Genomic DNA, 19,553 nt, shown 5'->3' on the forward strand with positions numbered 1-19,553 from the left:
GCAGTCACCTCCCAGGGGGTGTTCCCATTGTTGGGCCATCTGTTTCAGCAGAAATAGGTCGACAAGGCCACACAGGACCTGCCCTGCTTTTTGCTTTTCTCTGAGGGCTTTCTCTGACATGCGGGAAAGCTGTTTGCAAAACAGAATTCAGAGGTCAGGTAAGTGTGGTTTCCCCCAGCTTTCCTTCTAGTGGAGAAGACACAGGAGGGTCCCATAGGGTGAGGATTACCCTATGGTTTCTGGAACTCTCTGGCAACAATCCACTCATCTTGGTCCCCCAGTAAGCTGCAGGGCCCTCCCAAACCCTGAGGTTGATGTGGACACTGCAGCATCCGTGCAGGATCTGGTTTAAGATTTCAGCATATCCAGGCTCTGTGAAAGCTGCTTCTCCTCTGCAAGCCTCAGTTTCTTATTCTATAAAATGGGCCTAATGGTCCTTCCCACAAATTGATGAGGTTAGGATAAAACAAGGTGATGCACATGAAGCATCTTAATCTGATGCCTGGCAGGTACAAAGTGCTCCATAAATTATTGTTATTTGTATTGATCTGAGCAGGGTCTCCTGAGGAATGAATGAGATGCTGCACAAGATGCGGAGAGAAGGTGGCCAGTAAACATTGGTTTCTAAAGTCAGGGACCCATCTCTTCAGGCAGAGGTGGATGCATCGCTTTCATGTATGTCATAAAGCTTTCTGATGATAAGAATGAGGCGGGAGAGGGCAGCCCCTCTGAGAGAGGGCCACAGGCTTTAGAGTGAACTTGGGGAGGTACCATGGTACTTTGCCTCTGACAGGCATTCGTCTATGGATTTAATATGCAGCACTTCACTTAGTCCTCATCCAACCCTATGAGGCAGAGCTATTATTCTTTTTTTTAATAGATGGGGAAACTGAGGCTCAATATCACACACCCGTAAGGAACTATCTCATTAAGCATTTGTGCTTTAGATTAATTAGGGCACATCAAAGAGAAGGGCCCTGTGTCCTTGGGGCAGGATTTCTGGCTGCCCTAGGGAGAGTTTGGAAGAGGGTGAGTAGTCTGGGGCTGGGATGATGGTCTGGCTTCTCCTTCCCGGGGGAGTATGGGTCAGGTGGGTGGAGTCCTTGACCTTCCTGGAGGAGCCTTCCCTGCATCTGGTGGGAATGCTACAGCAAGATACATGCTACAATGGGGAAGAACAGGAGGCCCTAACCCCCTGTTTGGGGGTGCAGAATGACTTCCAGAAGGAAATGCTACTTTCACCCCACAAGAAAACCTAAGATAAAAAGGACTGACAATGCTCAGTGTTAGCTAGAGTGTGAAGCAACCGGAAGTCTTATTCACTACAGATGTAAATTTGCTTGGAAATTGGAAAATTGTTTGGCAGCATCTACTAATGCTAAAGGTGCACATATCCTATGACCCAGCCATCCATCCCTGGGTCTATACCCAAGAGGAACAACTGCTTATGTTCCCCAAAAGACATAGCAGCTTTACTCCCGATTGCCCCAAACTAGAAATATCCTCCATGTCCATCCACAGTAGAATAAATTGTGAAATTTTCATGCCATGTTATACTACACACTGAAGCAAAAGAACAAAATACTTCCCATACAACTGCATGGATGAATCTCATACACATAAGGTTGAGCAAAAGTAGTCAAACATACCCTTTGATTCCATTTACTTGGAGTTCTAGAACAGGCTAGAAAAGAATCCATGGGGAGAGAAGTCAGAATCTGATTACCTTTGGGAAGATATCATCTGAAAGGAAGAATGAGGGAGGCTTCTGGTGTGTGGGAATTGTTTTAGATATTGATCTGGGTGGTGAGACATAGGCGTAGGCTTATGTAGGTGTTCATTGTACACTTAATATTCGTGCTTTACTGAATGTCAGTACCACCTCAATACAAAGTCAAACAAAACAACAGTGAACGGAGAAGGAGAAGTGCTACCGAAGCTAAGATCTTAAGGATAAGCAAGAGCTAGCCAGCAAGGAGTGGGGACAGCCTTCTGGAGGAGGAACCAGCATGTGCAAAGGCCCAGAGACAAGAGGACAAGGCATTGCTTCTCATCTTGATTCTGGGCTTGAACTGATGGTATCCGGTAGGCCCCGGCCCTCCCTTCTCCATTCCTCTTTCCACTCATTCTAAGGTTTCCACCAACACTGTGGACTAGGTTGGCAGAAGTCACTTCAGCAGCTCATTCCTGTGGTCCACGTTTGAAGGTTCCACCTTTGAGTCGTGGAAGGAGTTACAGCCAGAGTGAGATGGACTGGCCTTGGAGTTCAACAGATCTGGGTTCAAAACTCAGCTGTTCCATGCATGGCGTGTTCTTGGAATAAGTCCCTCCCTCCATCCCAAGCCTCAGTCTCCCCACCTGTAAGACGTGTCTTTAACATCTGAGTTTTAGTGAGAAAGTAAGAGTGAAGGAGGTGCTGAACGGGTGCCTGTCATTTGGAAATCAGAGAAAAAGGCCTAAAAGCAAGACCCCCCCCCCGACCCCAAACTTTTGGGTCTTCCTGGCCTCTATTACCTGTCACACAGAGCTCAATCCACCACCTAGAACAGTGCCTGGCACAAACTAGGGGTTTGGAAATGTTGGATCATGACAGCTGGCACTTAGCACATGCCAGGCACCGTGCCCAGTGCTTTACACATGTAGACTTGTTCAATCCTCCCAGCAACCCTATGAACTGAGACCTTCCCATTTTACACAGGGAGAGATGGAGGCACAGAGACGTGGAGTAACTTGTCCAAGGTCACTGGTTAGTGATCGATGGAGTGGGGGGATTCAGACCCTACCGCAGGTCTCCAGATCCCCTGCTCATAGCCACCCTGCTATACAGCAAGAACAAGTGGTACTGCCCAGGCAAGGCCTTCATGAGGCTGTGGAAGTAACCAGGACTTCTCCAAGGCTGCCGGACTGACCAAGATCAGTGCCAACCGGGCAGCCAGTGGGACACTCTGGCGCCCTGACTCCGGGGAAATCCACGCCCTTTGCAAGGAAGGCAAATCCACCCAGAATAATTGTTGCATCAACAGGCTGCTTCAGCCACTCACGAGCCCGGAGGTGCCCAGGAGGGATGAGGCCAGGCAACGTGCCGCCGCTGCTGAAATGCGCAAGAGTCACCCTTTTTGCCAAACTTTTTTCCTTTTGGATGTTGTTGTCATTATTAATTTGGGGGAGGAGAAATTCTCAAGAATCTGCCTGTGCTGCTTAAAGGATTAATTTTCACCTGCAGCATCATGCGGGACTTGCAGTCACTCCCTTTCCTCTGTGCCGTCATGTTTTATGCTCTCTTTTATTTCACGGTGAAGAAACCTGATGGGAATGTTCTAGAAACTGCAGCCTGGAGGTAGGGGTGGGAGACATGGGGGAGAGGGAGCAGTTTATTTCCCTGGCAGAGGGACTGAACTAAGAAGTAAGAGAGGGCCTTATCTCCTGCTTCCTTATACATTTATGGGCTTTCCACACATTCACATAAGCAAAAAAAAAAAAAATTTATTGAGAACTTACTTCATATTTGGCTTTATGTGTATTAACTCTTTTAACCCTCACAACCACCTTATGATAGATGCTATTAGCCCTATTTACAAATGAGAAATGAAATAGGGAAAGGTAAATTATATAAGGTAATGAAAAATTCAAACTATTAAAATTCAAAAAGAAATGGCCAATAAAAAGAAACAAACCACTGATACATGCTACAGACAGCATGGATGAACCTCGGAAACATCTGAGTGAAATAAGCAAGATGCAAGAGAACATGTAATGTATGATTCCATTTATATGAAATATCCAGAAAAGGCAAGTCTATAGAGACATAGAGTAGATTTTTGGTTGCGTGTGGCAGGGGGTGGGAACAGATACTGACAGTAAATGGACACAAGGGATCATATTGGGGAAGATGAAATTTTCTGTAACTGGTTTATCGTGATAGTTGCACAACTTAGTAAATTTACTGAAAATTGTTGAGGTGGGCGAAGTATATGATATATAAAATATGGCTCAATAAAGTTGTGCAATAAAGAAATCGTGAGTTTTGAAAATCTAACATTTACTGAGCAACTATTACATACATTTCTCCAAGACTCACAGCTCAGTCATTTATCTCAGCTCACCTTTGTTGAGCACCTGTTATCTGCCAGGCACCAAGCCGGGAACTGGGGTTACTGTAGTGAACTAGACCTGGTTTAAGGTCCCAGCTTTGATGGGGACCATCTGGCAGGTAGGGGAAGGGTGGGGCAGGGGGTGCAGAAGAGAAAAGAAGGTCAGCCATGAATGACAATGACAAGAGGGCACACCTGGGGTTGCCATGAGTGGGTGTGGTGCTTACGCAGCCCAGAGGAAGCCGGGCTTGGGGGTTGCTGGCAAGGTTTTGTGCATGAGGCTGGGCCCTGAAGGGATCAGGGGTAGTTACCAGGTGAAATGATTGGGGTAGGGTGGGGAGAATGGAAGCGCATTTGTTCATTGATTCATTAATTATTTTATCACTCATTCAGCAACTGTCTATGGAAGAGACTGCCAAGTGGCTTCCAGTTTGAAAGGTGGGGTAGCAGTGAGAGATGAGTCAGGGGGTACAAGAAGGACCTTGTGGGTAAAGTTATGCCCATTTCACTGATGAGGAAATGGAGCCTCAGAGAGGTGAAGTGGCCAGTCAGGTCACACAACTGGAGCAGAGGTACAAACCTAAGCCAACTTTGGCCCAACAGCTCATCTCTTTCCACTCCCTCCTCCTGTCTCCAAGAAGAGGCTGGGAGAATTAGACACACCGTAGTGATTTTGAGGGGCTTGGGGTGGTGCCCCACTAGGAACACACATCTTTGCTCAGCGGCTGGGGGTGCTCCTTTGTCTGTTGGAATGACGCCCCCTCCTGTGAGGACCTGACCTTTAGTTTCCCTTTGGACCTGGGATGGGGGAGCCAGCGTGAAGGTATCCAGTGCTGAGGGGGGGTGACACTGAATATACCACCTGCCTCGGCGTAGGACTGAGCAGTGGATGGCCAGGGAGCAGGACTAGAAATTCTAGACCAGGATTTGCCACCAATTATCTGTGTGAGCTCAGGCTAGTCCCTACCCATCTCTGGGCCTCAGTTCCCTCATCTTTAAAATGGGCTTGTTGCATTCTCAGCTCCCTCTGGCTAACATTGATAACTGTGGAAACCGCAGAATCTCAGGCAAAGCGGGATGGTTGGTCACCCTAGCTAGAAGGACATTAGGGACCATCTCTGTTAGCCTCCCTCCTCATCTTTTTTCACTGATGTGGTCATGGAAATATGTTATAGCTAATTTGTGTGCCCAAATCATGTGTCTACTACTCACATGAAAACCCCTTCAGGTCCAGGTAACATTTCCTCTGTTCCCTTAAGATCTTCCACTCTCTGCTCAGCCACCTCCTCCGGGAGCCTCCCCAAGGTTGGGTCAGTCTGCCCCCCTCCCCACTCCCTCCCACAGGACCCATGGTAGCCCTTTATTCACTCTCAGGAGGGTCTGGTTGTCTGTCTCCTCATTAGCTCCCCCGGACCTTCTAAAGCTCATGAGACAGACTTGTTCACAGTTTTTTCCCCCATCATTTAGTGCAGGATCTAGCCCAAAGTAGATGCCCAATAAATAATCATGGAATGTCTGAATCCCTCCAGTATCAGAACAGCCCCACTCCCATCCCCAACCCCCCAAGGAGGGTTTCACACTCCAACTCCAGGGTGGCTTCTTAAACCCTTTCTGTTGCATGGCTCCCTTTGGGCATCTAGTAAAGTCTATGACCCCTTCTCAGAATAATTTTTTTTAATGCATTAGGATTACAATGAGAACAATTTTACTAAAATACAGTTATCAAAATATTTATAAAAAACACTTTTGTTTTTTTTATTAATATATTAAGCAAGATTTAGTGGTGGGTCTAATATGACCTTAATTAAGAGTTGTGGTAGCTTAAATGATATTTTGAGATATCTACAATGAATGTAGTATGATAGGAAAATATCTGTGATTTCTATTAGTAACAAAATCACAGTTGCCTAGATTCATAACCAAAGGAAATGCTAAATACCATTTAGAGTGAAAATAAAGATACAAATTTTGTCTATCCAAAGGTCATGGAACTTTCAGAATAATATTCTCAGCTCTCTTGGGGGTTCTTGAAACCCTGCTTTAAGGCAAAGGGATTAGAAAAATGAGAAAACCATCAAGAGATGAGAGGATAAAAAGTAAAGAATGGTCACCAGATTGGTTTGGGTTAAGCAGAGAAAGGTTTCAAGACTGGTGAGTTTTGGATCTGAGTTGTAAAAGGTGAGTCCATTTTGGCAGGGAGCACAGAACTGGGGTTGAGGTAAATAAATATGGGAGGCTTTGCTCTTGTGACTGAAGCAAAATACAGTGGATCAACATCACAGCCTCATCACCCAGAACAAGCTCGCCTCTCCTTTGTGTCTTCTTTGTCGCTGAGAACACCAAGACATTGTCTCTGTCAGACAGGGTACCCGCCCTCAAGCTTACATACACAGAGAAAAACAAACACAAAAGTTAATAGCCAGACAAAAATTAAATTGCAATTCAAAAAATGCACCAGAAGAATCTGGAACATGCCACATGTCTGGTTAAGTATATACAATGCAAACCATAAGAGATGGAAGGAAGGGGTCACCTCCCCTCTGAGGTTCATGGTAAGGATCATATCGGGTAATGGACCTAGTTAGAGCAACTTGGTTAGAGCCTTTCGGATAGCTTGCTGTTTCTGAGGTCTCAGTCATCTTCTCTGTAAAATGGGGATAATAACTAAGTATGGCCCCTAACATACATTAAGTACTCAGTAATGGGAACTACTAACACCATTTTAAAAATTAGGATAAATGTTTGCAAACTGGTTCCGGGAGACTGGGGAACTTGGCCTGTGTTTAGGGTGGAAGGTCTGAAAAGGTGGGAGATTTGAATGAATGAATGAATGAACGAGGGACTACATCATTGGGTTGGCTTCATCCTCCCGGTCAGTTCCACCTCCATGCTGCCCCCTGAGGCGGTTCGGTAAAAGAGGCCCCAGCTTTGGGGTCAGCTGCCTTCAAGTGTAGGTGTGTGTGGTGGTGGAGAGGTGGTCAGTCAGAGCCGGCGAGCGGCAGCAGCCCAAGGAGGCAAGGGTGTCAGATTCCGGGAGGGTCTTCGCTTAGTCTCCTCTCACCCACCTCACAAGGGGCCCGGGACCAGAGACTCGGCAGCGCCCAGGCCGCTCTCGGGACGACAAGGCCAGCGGCAGGGGACAGGGGGCGCCGACAAGGCGGCGGCGGAGGAGCTCAGCGCCGGGTGCACCGCGTGGGGGACGCGCGGACGGAAGCGCTTCTCTATCCTGGGAAGGTCGATCTAGCTTCCCAGGCTGGAGTGGGGGCGGAGTGAGGATGCATCTTCTGATGCTGTGGTCCCCCAGCCTCCGTGACCTTCCCAGCCAAGGTCTCCCGCATTCCAAGCTGGGGGAATGGGGGGCGGGGGGGGGAGGAGAGAACAGGCGCCTCCTCGGCAGATGACGTGGGGGAGGGGACGCCGTAAAGAGGGAAGCGAGCTGTTGCGCAGACTGCCGGCCCCTTTAAGAGGCTGGGCAGGCTCTGCGGCGGTTCCAGCTAACCGGGTCCCTGGTGCAGCTCTGCGGCCCGGGTCCCCGCGGCAGAGAATCCGAGCCCCGCCAGGCGGTAGAATCCGGCGCAGGAGAGGGCGTGGTCCAGCCGGGGAGGTGGGCGGAGCCAGCGCTGCGGACAACCGGTCTCAGACACAGAGAAGGCGATGGAGCCCTGGGTGGGCGGAGCTACAAGGGCTGTGGGCGTGGCCCTGCGCTGCGGGCCGCGGGGGCGGGGCCTTGGACTCTAGGAACGCCGCATAGGGAGGATGAGTGGGCGGGGCTAGAAGCGAGGGAGGAGCCTGGGTCTGCAGTGGGCGGGGCCCGCCGCAGAGAGGGCAGTGCCGGCCGAGAGTCCTTTGCGTGCGGCTGCCGCGGCGCTTCCACAGACTCTCTGACAGCCCCGGCGGTCGGACCCGAGACCCTCGCTAGCCACGCGCAGCCGCCGCGGCCTCCTCCGCTGCCTGAGAAGCGGCCAAGCGCGCCCGACTCCCGGCCCTCGCCGCCGCGCCCACCGCTGCCGGCAGCCCGGCCCGCCGTTTCTGCGGAGGCCGCATCTGGCGCGCATCTGGAACCGCCCGGCCCGCCGCGCTGGAGCCCGCGCCCGCCCTAGCCCGGCCGCGCCGGGAGCCCTGCCCGGAGCTGGAGCCGCACCTGGAGCCCCGGGCCCGGGGCCCTGAGCCGCGCAGTCGGCGCATGATGAACTCCCTGCTGTTCGGAGAGATGGCCTTGGCCTTCGGCTGCCCGCCCGGCAGCGGCGGCGGCGGGGGCTGCCCCGGCGCCGGTGGCGGCGGCGGCGGGGCCGGGCCGGGGCCATCGCCGGTGACGGCAGCGCTACGGGACGACCTAGGCTCCAACATCCACCTCCTGAAGGGGCTCAACGTGCGCTTCCGCTGCTTCCTGGCTAAGGTGCACGAGCTGGAGCGGCGCAACCGGCTGCTGGAGAAGCAACTGGAGCAGCAGCAGAGCGAGCGTGAGCGGCGGCTGCGCTACAAGACCTTCTCCCGCGAGCAGGCCGTGCAGACCGGGCCCGAGCTGCTGCTGCCACCCGCGCTCGGCGGCGGGCACGGCGGCGGGCACGGCAGCGGCGCGGCGGCCGGCGTCAACGCCAACGCCGTGGCCCTGGGCGGCCTGCCCCCCCGGCGGCGGCTCGCACCCGCAGCACTACGGCCGCCTGCCCGGGACCATCTGGAGCTACACGCAGGTGCGGCGCACCGGCGGCGGCGGCGTGGAGACCGTGCAGGGTCCCGGCGTGTCGTGGGTGCACCCCGACGGCGTGGGTGTGCAAATCGACACCATAACGCCAGAGATCCGTGCGCTCTACAACGTGCTGGCCAAGGTGAAGCGCGAGCGCGACGAGTACAAGCGGAGGTGAGTTGGGGACGCGCCCTTCCCCCAGCCGCTCCCCGGGAGCGGATGTCCAGGTTCGGGAGGGGACGGGGGCGGCCAGCTGGTCCGAACAGGTGGGTTGGAAGTTCTGTTTGCGGAGCGCCTTACACACGCTTGGTTGTCTAGATCCAAGAATGGGAGCGGGCGTCAACTACGGTGGGGGACACTCCGCGCCTTAATTGGTCCAGGCACACTGTTTTCTAGGTGATAGCATAACCATCTTGTTTTATGTGATCGCGTTCAATCCTCACGATGACGAAGAGTGGAAGGCAGTCTTATCCCCATTTTGCTGATGAGGAAACTGAGGCACAGAGCTGTAACGTGGCTTGGCTAGCAGATGGTGAAGTCAGGATTTGAACCAGTGATTTTAACCACTTCTGGCTAGTCTGTCTCCCTGAGGAGGCATTCCATCCCCCGCCTGCTGCCTTCCAAGGATGTAGCAAGAGGGCTCCTCACCATGAATGGGAGAAAAGAAAATTCTCTTAACTCACCCGCTGCCTTTTTGTTCTTTGATAAAAATGAGATCATGTGTTTGCTGTCATGCTGCCCCAGCTCTATAAGGTCCTCCTGGCAGGGCTGGCTAGCCTGACCTACATCAGACTAGCTGCGGGCTTTTTAAAATGCCTCCCTTCACCCCTTGTTTGGGGCCCCAACAAACTCAGCCCCAAAGTCCCCCAGGAGGAGATAAGCTTGGGCTTGAAGACTGGACATTGAATGGGCCCAGACCACCGTATCTGGCTAGAGCTGCAGAACTGACTTCTGGCAGGACTGGCCAGCACCTTCCTGCCCTAGCCCAGATGCCCCGGCTGGGAAGCTGCCATTACCTGCTGTCTTCTGCTGGGCTGATAGGACTGTCTGCTTGGCTTCCTGATAGGAGAGGGGTCTGTCTGCAGCATCTCAGGCCTGGGAGAGGGAGGGGCCCTCTGGCCAGAGTGACTGCTGCCCCCGGAGTGGGCAACCCTCATTTGGAGCCATGGATCGGTATTCTAGGGATTGGGGGGTACTCAGAGAGGGACCCACCCCTGGAGCCCTGGTCCTCCTATGAACAGCAGGTTTCATGGCACAAAGATCTCCCCTGGGGGGTGGGGGTGGGCATGGGTCTCCTCCCTTTTCCTCCCACTGGGCTGTCTGGCCACTGAGCCAGCTCCATCCTCTGTCAGTGAGTTTGTTGAATCACTCAGAAGCCTGTTTCCTCATCAGAGAAATGAGGATAATAAAATCCACCCAGTGCCATATGAAGAGAGAGTTGGATGGTGATGGTGACGTTTTTTGGAAGGTATAAGGTATCAGGTTGATGCGATGAAAGATGACAGACATTTGTCAAGGTAGCTGGGAGCAGAAATGCCCTGAGTTTCAGGTCTCTCTCCTGCAGGACCTGGCTTTCTGGGGGTAGTTCTTACACCCTGCTGGGAGATGAACTCTCCTGGAGTAGCTGTCTCTTGAGGACTTGCTAATGGCCTGGTGGCTCGCCATGGGGAGGCCACCTCTCTGTCCCTCGTGGGCAGTCTTACTGGGGCAGGGTGGGGAAACAGGCACTTGCTCTTGATGGTGAAACCCGGGAGGGATGGGCCCTCCTGTCTGCCACCGCCACCGCAGATCGTGTCGTCATGCCCCAGGCTTGTATTGTGTTTGTTTTATTGTGTGTGTGCTTTTTGGACCTGGCTTCTGAGAAGATGGAAAAACCATGCCCAGGCCTAGAGGGAGATGGGTTGGCATTGAGCAATGTTCTGTACAAGTTGCACCCAGGGCGTGGGGCGTGATGTCAGCTTCTGGCACTGGCCTGGAATGGGACGGGTGCTGCCGAGACAGGTGGAGGGCGGGCAGCACTCTTCTTAACCATCTGGGGTAGGTGCACACCTTCTCTTCCAACTTTTTGTTGTTTGTTTGGTGAATTGGGGAGATGCGTCTTTTCTGGAACTGATGAGGACTCAGGTTAGATTTTTCCAAAGCAAGCATATTTCCTTCCCTGGGCTTCAGTTTCCCTGTCTATAAAGTGAGGTGGTGGACTAGAACTGTGTTCCTTGAAGCCCCCCATCTCTTCAGAGATGCTTTAGGGGTTCCTTGAATATTTACTAAAAATTATTATGTTAAAAAATACTTAAAATGTTGATATGGTCATAAAAATGTGCTCACTAGCATTGAAGTTCTCAATGTTAATTTTTGGCACTCTCCAGCATACTAACTTGTTAGTAGTTGGCCCCTATTTAAAGTCTCTTTCCTGCCTTCGTTTATATTTGAAGAGTGTTCTGAGACTGCAAAGCAAGCTGCTAAAAAACTATTCCCATTTGTAGCTACTTATCTGTGCGAGCAAGGATTTTCTTGATATTCTGCAGCCAAAACTGAAGGACTTAAACAGGATGCAGAATTGTCATTCATAATCCCAGTTCTAAATGTTAATGGATCAAAATGGTCTCTTCAATCTCATTAATTGAATTTAGAATAGGTAACTCTGTTATATATATGTACATATATATGTATTAATATAAATCTTTTTATTAGAGAAGTTGTAGGTTTACAGAAAAATCATGTAGAAGACTTCCCATTCTCTGTTATATTTTTGAACCTATAATATTAACTTATACAAGTAACATTTAATTTTATTTATCTATATTTGGATTTCTCATAAGAGTTTTTTTTTGGGGGGAGAGAGAGGATCAGCTCTAAAAAAAAACAACAACAACTTAAAACCCACTGGAATAGATGATCTTCCCTGCCTTGACAGTATACAAATCTGAGTTTGAGCTCCTAGTCAGAAGTCCAAGGTGTTTGCCTGGGCTCTTGGCCACCAAAGGCTTCAGATCCTCCCAGGATGCCTTGCACAGAGCCCCAAGCAGTGACCAATGGAAGGGGCCTGTGCAAGGAAAGGACTCTAGGTGGGTCTTGTCTGGTCTACCTAGAGGAAGTAGTGGCCTCAGTGACCCCCGCTTGCTTTCCCCAAACGGCAACCTGGGATGCGTAGCTGAGTGTTTTCCAAGCTGGTAGTTTTTTGAGTGTCACCTTCATAATTTTTTTGCCATATCCATCTATTACCACCTATACCATTACTTATACAAAATATTTTTATCAGCCTTATTGAGAAATGTTTGCATTGTAAAATTCTCGATTTAATGATTTTTAGTAAATTCAGAGTTATGTAACCATAACCACAATCCAGTTTTAGAACACTTGCATCACCCCCAAAAGATCCTTCATGCCTGTTTTTGGTTAATCTTTGTTCCTACCCCTTGCCACAGGCAACCACTAATCTACTTTCTGTCTCTGTACATTTGCCTTTTCTAGACATTTCGTATAAATGGAATCATACAATTTGCATTTTTTGAGGTTCACCCATGTTGTACAATGTATCAGTAGTACATTCCTTTTTTTGCTGAATAATATTCTACTGTATGAATAGAACACTTTTGTTATCCATTCAACTATTTATTCACCATGTTTTAAATTTAAAAAGTCACATGTGTGCCACCTAAAACCATCTGTGCCACTGGTGGTATATGAACCATGCTTTGAAAACACCAATCCAGACCAGAGGCTCTGACCTGGGTGCCTGGGCCCTAACTCTTTTCACACTGCTTTGATTTTCCCTTGGTCCAACCCAGTTGAGCTCTGAGCTCCGAGACCTTTACCACGTGGGAAATGTGGTTGCTGAAGCTGTAACTTGGACAAGGTTGTCAAGCATTGATTTGGAAACCAAAACAAACATCTCTACGATGTCACCACCCACTGCCACCAAAATATTCCTGTTCTGAGTTTGCAAGCTGGGGGCTTTTCCCTGGGAGATTCCTCCTGAATCTATCTGAACTTTAAACAAGTGGAGAGTTCTCTGAATCAGCAGCATCCAAGAAACTCAGGTTCTAGGTCTGGCTCTGCCACAAAGCGCTGTGTGACCTTGGGCCAACTACTGCCTTCTCTGGGCCTCAATTCCTCCACCTTTACATGGGGGCTCCTTTAGGTGCCCGCCCAGCTCATGAACACTGTGGGTCTGTGACTCAGGTCAGTGCTGCTCTGAGGGTCCAGGCTTGGGGCACGGTCAGTGCTACCCAGCCCATCCCAGGCTGAACTGAAGCCCTTTCCTCTCTCTGCATTGGCTCCAGAAGGATGCAGGAGAGCTTGTGGTTGTCAAGAGAAAAGACCCTCTCGCCTGGCAGCTGGAAGAAGAGTTGCCCAGGGGCTGGCTGAGAGGGCACCAGCCTGGCTCTGCCTTTTGGTGGGGCATCTTTTGGGGGGCCTGAAGCTCCTGGTATCAAAACCCCTACAGCCCTCCTGGCTCTTCCCCCTGCTCCTGCAGGGTGCTGACTGAGTGTCTGCGTCCCTGGCTTAAGTCAGCTTGACGGGGTTGGCTTGTTCCTCCCCAGTGCCTGGAGTTATGGGGGCATTGTGTTTGCGAGCTGGAAGGGACCCTGGCAATCATTTAGCTCGGTGGTTTTCAGGTGTGAACTTCCTTCTCGAGTCCTAGAGTCCAGAGCAGGTGCCTTGGGGTGATTCTGAGGGCTCAGCCCACAGCGACCACAGCAGCTCCTCTTCTGACTCCCAGATGGATATTCCAAGGAAGATTCAATTTGGAAACAAGGTTCTGCTACTTATAAAAAGAAAGAGGGAAAGAGAAGGAAAGAAGGAAGGGCTCGATGATTCAACTGAGAACTTTCATTTTCAAGATGGGAAGACTGAGACCCGGAGGGGGACTGACCCCTAAAGCTGACCTGGGCCAACCCCACACCTCCCGCCTGCCATTCAGAGCTTTGCTCGCTGCTCTGAGGTAATGCCCACCTCATCTGCATGTGGTCTGGGTTTTTCAAAGTTCTCTCTGCATTTTTCTGTGTCTGCCCTTAAGCATTTTTTTAACAGGCACTTTTAGGGATGGGAGGGACTTTTGTCACAGCTATTTCTGATTGTGAGCCGGAAGGGGCCCGGCTGTCGGTAGCAATGGAGGTCCCCAAAATGGGCAGGTCAGCTGGAATGTCCCCTGCCTTCCCTGTCATGCCCCAGGGTGGCCCTCAAGGTGGTGGGTGCTGACCCCTGGATGTCCTAGTTAGAGGGCTCTGTTCCCTGCCACTTCCTTGACACCTCCCATGTCAAGGAAGCTGCCACTGATATGGCTTCTTTATTTCTGATTTACCCATGAAGCAAGCTGGGGTGGTGGGAAGAGGGTTCGAATTTCATCTCTGCCCCTATCTGTGTGACTGTGGGCGAGTTGCTTGGCCTCGCCTGTGGTCTGAGCCACCAGTTACCTCCTCTGTAAGAGAAGGCTGATAACATCACTCCCCCAGGGTCTGGGAAGGAGTAAACTGGCTCGTGTGTTAAGGTACCCAGGGCTTGGGAGACTTGTGGTATCCTCCCCACCCCCCCCGCAATGCCTCTTCCCTTAATTTACAGGGATTTCTTGGCATGGCCCTGGACTGCCCAACAAATCCATTTCAGGACACGTCGCCCGACTCAGCTCTCTGTCCCGTGAAAGGCGCCAGAGATGGTGTTGGGGGCGGAGGGAAGAGGGGCTGCTTCTTTGTCCAGAGTCTAAGCAGGGTGCTCTCCTCGCTCTTAGCGGCTGATTTGTGCTTCCGGAAATCTCTCGCCACCCCAATACCGCCTTTCTCCCAACTTCCTTTAAAAGAAACACACAAAACCCCCTCCAGCTCGTGCATCGGCTCACTTGAGAACTGTATTTAAAAATCTCTCGGCTGGGCAGGCGCTCTCGCTGGGGACAAAATTGGGAGGGATTTTCAGAGCCTCAAGCCAGAGGGAGTGGAATGAGGTCCCAGAAAAGAAAAGGAAGTGGGGAGACAGCTGACGCTGAAGATTCCTTCTCGGAGGAATGCGAGGCGGGGCTTACGCTGTGGCGGACCGGATGCAAAGCCCCTGGGCTCCCCCAAGACACACACACACACACACACACACACACACACACACACACACACAAGCCCCTGGGCTCCCCCAAGACACACACACACACACACACACACACACAAGCCCCTGGGCTCCCCCAAGACACACACACACACACACACACACACACACACACACACTCCCTCACTCCCTCACTCCCTCACTCCGGCTCTCTCCAGGCTCCTGGCCCATATCTCCACATGCAGCCGTATTTGAAGGACACACAGGAGGAGAAGCCGGGACGCCCAGAATTTGAACACACCCTTTGCCGCAGCAAGATGCGATGACTTCCAGGGCAATCGATTTAAACCCTGCCGTGTATCAGTGATACACAAGTTTGTGGACTTTGCATTTACAGTCCTGGCTTTGATCGTATCCAGGAGATGATGCCGGCTTGGTGTTCTGCTTATTTCCAATGATGTGGATGGCTGAAGGCTGGGACAGAGGGGACGTAGTCCTGTCGTCCCCTCTGCTCAGAATTGAGATTCGTTGCTCCTTTCATCAAGCATTCCTGAGCACCCATACCTCTCCCCCACAGCAGCCCACAGCAGCCTGGCTTCCAGTGGGATGTGTCTGCCTCCCCCGCCAACCCTAAGCTCTGCAGGGAGCAGCTCTGGGTTTGACTTCTCGGTCTTGTACTCTCAGAGCCCAGCCAGGGCCAGGCTAGAGTTCATAATGGGCAAATGTTTGGGCAGTGAGGGAGTGCCCTGTGCCTGGCTGCTGCATGCCGGGCGTCTGGAGGGAGTGGGGGACTCAAGACACAGACGACACAGCCTCTGTACCAGGGCACTCGGCAGCTTGTGAAGGGACACGCCTGGGTCAAGAGTCAGATGAACTGGGGTTCAGTCCTGACCCATCAGTTCGATGAGTGTTTAATGAACATACACTTCTGGGTGCCAGATGCTGAGGCCACCCAGTCTCTGCCTCCAAGAAGTGGGTCCAGCACAGGTGTAAAAGCTGAGCGAGCTTGGGCTCGTCACTTTGCCTCTCTGAGTCTCAGTAAAAGTGGGATGCAGAGCTCTGCCTCCCCAGGTTGCTCATGTATCTATAGCACTTTATAAACCATGGGAGTTCCATGGGAGGATTTCACAAGGTGAGAGGGGTTGTATCCTAAGGAGGACGAGTGATTCCGCCTGTGAGGTGGGCACAGTAAGAAGCAGGCTGGAAGTGGGGGGTGAGGGTGGGGGGGATGGTCCACGCGCTTGCTGGCAGCATCTGTACATCAGGCAGCTGCTGGTCATTGCCACATTGCTGAGTGCTTGGGGGGTTCTGGGCCCGGCGGGAGGAGGTTGGTAAAGATTTCTGGTGCTGCTGCTGCCTGCCAGGAGAGTGCCTGCCCGCCCACACTGGGCAGGGGCTGCCTGGCTTCCTGGGCAGGATGTGGTTTCTCACTCTCATCCCTGGTACAGAAGAGGGTAGCTGCCACTCAACAGTGAACAGGGCAAAGGCCTCTGATCCCCCTGGGTGCTGTGGCCTGTGGAATCCAGGTCCCGGCCCTTGCTTGCCTGTGACCTGAGCTTTGCTTCACTTGACCCATCTGGGCCTGGGGATGGTGGGAGGCGAGCTTGCCAGTATGCCCCGCGAAGACTGTCTCTGTGCATGACATTTAGTCTCTCTGCACCTCAGTTTTGTTGTTCTGGAAAATGGGTATAAGGCTACTTATGAATCTGCTTCCTAGGGTTGATATTAAAATCACTTGAGATGATAGAGTATGAAAATATTTTTTAAAAAAGGTTTAAAAGTAAATCCTCATGATGTCATAGCTGCCATTTATTGAGCCCCTACTGTGCGCTAGGCTCTGTGATGACCTCTTTAAATAAATCATTACAACAACCCCAAGCGAAAGGAATTAAATACGCCCATTTTACAGATGAGAGACTTGGGGAAGTGAGGAAATCTGCCCCAGATCTCGCAGTGAGTCCAGTCTGGGTTTCCGGACCCCAAATTCAGTGCTCTTCCCAGGAAGAGATGCAGGCTGGCCTCATCCATGCTGCCAAAAGGCTGGTGAAGTCCAGCCTGGGGAGTAGAACTGAGGGTGAGGGGGTAGGCAGGAGGCAGAGCTGGGGTGTGGGGCTCTCCCCAGCGTCTGTCACAATATTGCCACGGCGGATAGCAGAGTAGGAAGCGGCTGCTGCACTGGGAAGTCTTCCTGCTGTCACTTTACAGTAATTATTTCTTAAAAAGCAAATGAATCACCAGCAATGGCAGGGAGATGAGCCTCCCAGGCCACCGTAGCAGCCTGTCCATCCCTCCTTCTCTTTGGAGAAAGGACTAATGGGGACCAGAACCTGGGGAAGGGGGTTCCTGGTCAGCCACAGAGGCTGCACGCCTAGGCTGGTGGGCCTGGCAGGGAGAGGGTTGGGTGCAGGGGACACATTTCACCACCCATCAGGCACTTTCCATGCAGTCCCATTGAAACCTTGCAACAGCTCTGCAGGGGAGAATTACTTACCCCAAGTCACATAGCCAGGAGGTGGCAAAGCCATGGTGGATGTGGGTCTTAGGCTCTAAGTGATGCCCATTTTATTGCGCCTGCCTCAGTTCTCTCTGGTTGATAACAAGCAGAAGAGGTGTTCTGGTGGGGGGATTGGAAGCTGGCCTCCATCCTCAGCCCAGGGTCTCTCTAACTTTTGCTTTCAGTTGGTGCCATGAATTTTGCAAGGGTCCAGGGAACTAGTTTCCTTATTTCATGCCTCTCACTGGAGAAGAGGAAACTTCTGCGTGTGGATGTCTGAGGAGCCACGGTTTTGTTGTTCTCAAGACAGTGGCTGAGCACCCATGGTGTGCCAGGCCCTGGGCAGGGCCCCAGGCGCTCAGAGTCTGAGACACAGGCAAATGTATCATCCCACGTGACAACATTATGCAACAGGTACCTGCTGGAACCCTGTCTGTGCTTGCCAGGAGCACAATAAATATTTATTAGTTAATTAATTTATTAAGCAAATATTTATACAGTGTTTGCTCTTTGCCAGGCTCTATTCAAAGCAATTTACAAACAAACATTTAATTCTTGTAACCTCATACTAATTATGAATTAGGTGCTACCACTGGCCCATTTTAAGGATGCTGAAACCGAGCCACAGAGACGGTAAGGGAACTGGGCTGAGTCACTACTTGTGAGTGGCAAAGTCATATTCGAACCCAGGAAGTCAGGCTCCAGATCCAACCTTTATCCTAGGCTGTACTCAGAAAGGGGCAGAAAGGGGCATGCCCTTTGCAAGCAGCTTGCCTGCTCCCAGCCTCAGTTTTCACTTCTGTAAAATGGGGATAATGAATTTGACCTCATGAAGTGAGGCTGGTGGAAGCACATTATACACTGGTGAATGCTGCACCTGTGGGGTCTAAATGGCACCTCCCTTGTGTTTCTTCTCCAACTTTCTCTGCCTCCTAGGGCTGTTGGGGGCTCATGAAATACCTCCTCTTCCCCTCACCTTTATATTCGTTTCTCTCCTGGATTCCAAAGCAAGCTGCAATGGAATGTTGGACAGAAACCTGCAAAATTAGAGTATGGAGCAGAGCATTTGTGTGGAATTCCAAAGCTGGGAAGAGAGGGAACTGCAGCTGGTGTCTGCTGCTTATCAGCTAGGAGGTCTTGACGTACGTAGCCTTTTGCCTCTGAGCCTCTGATTCCGTATCTGTGGAATGGGGCCGCTCGGAATTGTACTGCATGAGCTGCTCGGAGCCTGGCAGCTACTTAGTGGTTATTACATGAAGTGGTGGGTTCCAGGGGGAGGAGCAGGGGTGGCAACCAAAGGGCAGTTGGGCACTGGCCCAGGCAGGAGCCCCTCACAGCCAGGCTGGGCAGGGGCTGTCTTTGAGCTGTGTCGGATTTGCTGGCTCAGCACTCTCTGGCCTGCATGCTCTGGCTCCAGGATGTGTAGCTTCACACAGCCCCCCGCCCATCCACTGCTCTCCTGAGAGTGGCCCCCACAGTGGAGACATCGCCTTCCGCCCTCCTAATTGGCCATTTTTATTACTTGAGTTATTTAAGACGGTTCTTGGCTCACTGCTGCCTATCTGCTGTCTTGGGGGAAGGGAAGAGCTACTGGTCTAAGTGGACCTTGTGAAATTCCCTGGCAGGCAGGCTCTTCTCTGGATAGGGTCAGTACATCTTCCCAGGGCCCATGAGGGCCCCATTTTTGCCTCTAACCTCCCTGTGGTAATGGAAAGGCCATCTTGCAGGGGATGGGGGGTGGGGAGTAGTAGTATGGAATAACCTTGGGAAAGGCTTGATGCAAAGTTAGACTACTTGACCAGAGAGCCTTGGAGCTCTGGGTGGGACCCTGATAGGACTCTGGGGTGCCAAAAACCCAGGGATTCTGAAAGGTACCTGAGCCAGCTAGGGGCAGTCAAGGAAGGCTTCTCGGAGGAGGTATCAGCTGAATTGTGTTTTGAAGGCCCAATAAGAGTGGAAGAGAAGGGGGAAAAGGGTTCCAGTAGAGCTTGGGCAAAGGCCTGGAGGTGAAACTGCCATGTCTAAGACCTGGCTCCTGCTCTTTCTTCTCCCCCTTTTGTCCTCCCACCTTCCTTGTGGCCTTTCTGGCTCTCTTTTTTTCTTTATCCTGCTTTCCTCTCTGTCTTTCCCTTCTTTCTTATTTTGGCCTTGTCTCTCTCTGAAGCAGGAGTGGGGCTGTAGGGAGGGGCTGCAGGCTTCTGGGCTGGGCCCTGTCCCCTTGCCTCCCCCTCTTAGCTGAATGCCAGGCCTCGGT

At 51.5% G+C, this 19,553-nt stretch overlaps 1 protein-coding gene across 1 annotated transcript in view; it reads left to right on the plus strand.

The window, feature by feature from the left end:
• Nucleotides 1-7,888: 7,888 nt before the first annotated feature.
• The window catches only part of IFFO2 (intermediate filament family orphan 2), a 44,720-nt gene continuing 33,055 nt past the window's right edge, over nt 7,889-19,553 (plus strand). The window contains 2 exon segments of the mRNA XM_037828358.1: nt 7,889-8,712; nt 8,714-8,949. Coding sequence (XP_037684286.1) covers nt 8,275-8,712; nt 8,714-8,949 — 674 coding nt within the window. The 5' untranslated portion in view covers nt 7,889-8,274.

The sequence above is a fragment of the Choloepus didactylus genome, chromosome 2 (genome assembly GCF_015220235.1).
Source record: "Choloepus didactylus isolate mChoDid1 chromosome 2, mChoDid1.pri, whole genome shotgun sequence".
Taxonomy (NCBI): Eukaryota; Metazoa; Chordata; class Mammalia; order Pilosa; family Megalonychidae; genus Choloepus; species Choloepus didactylus.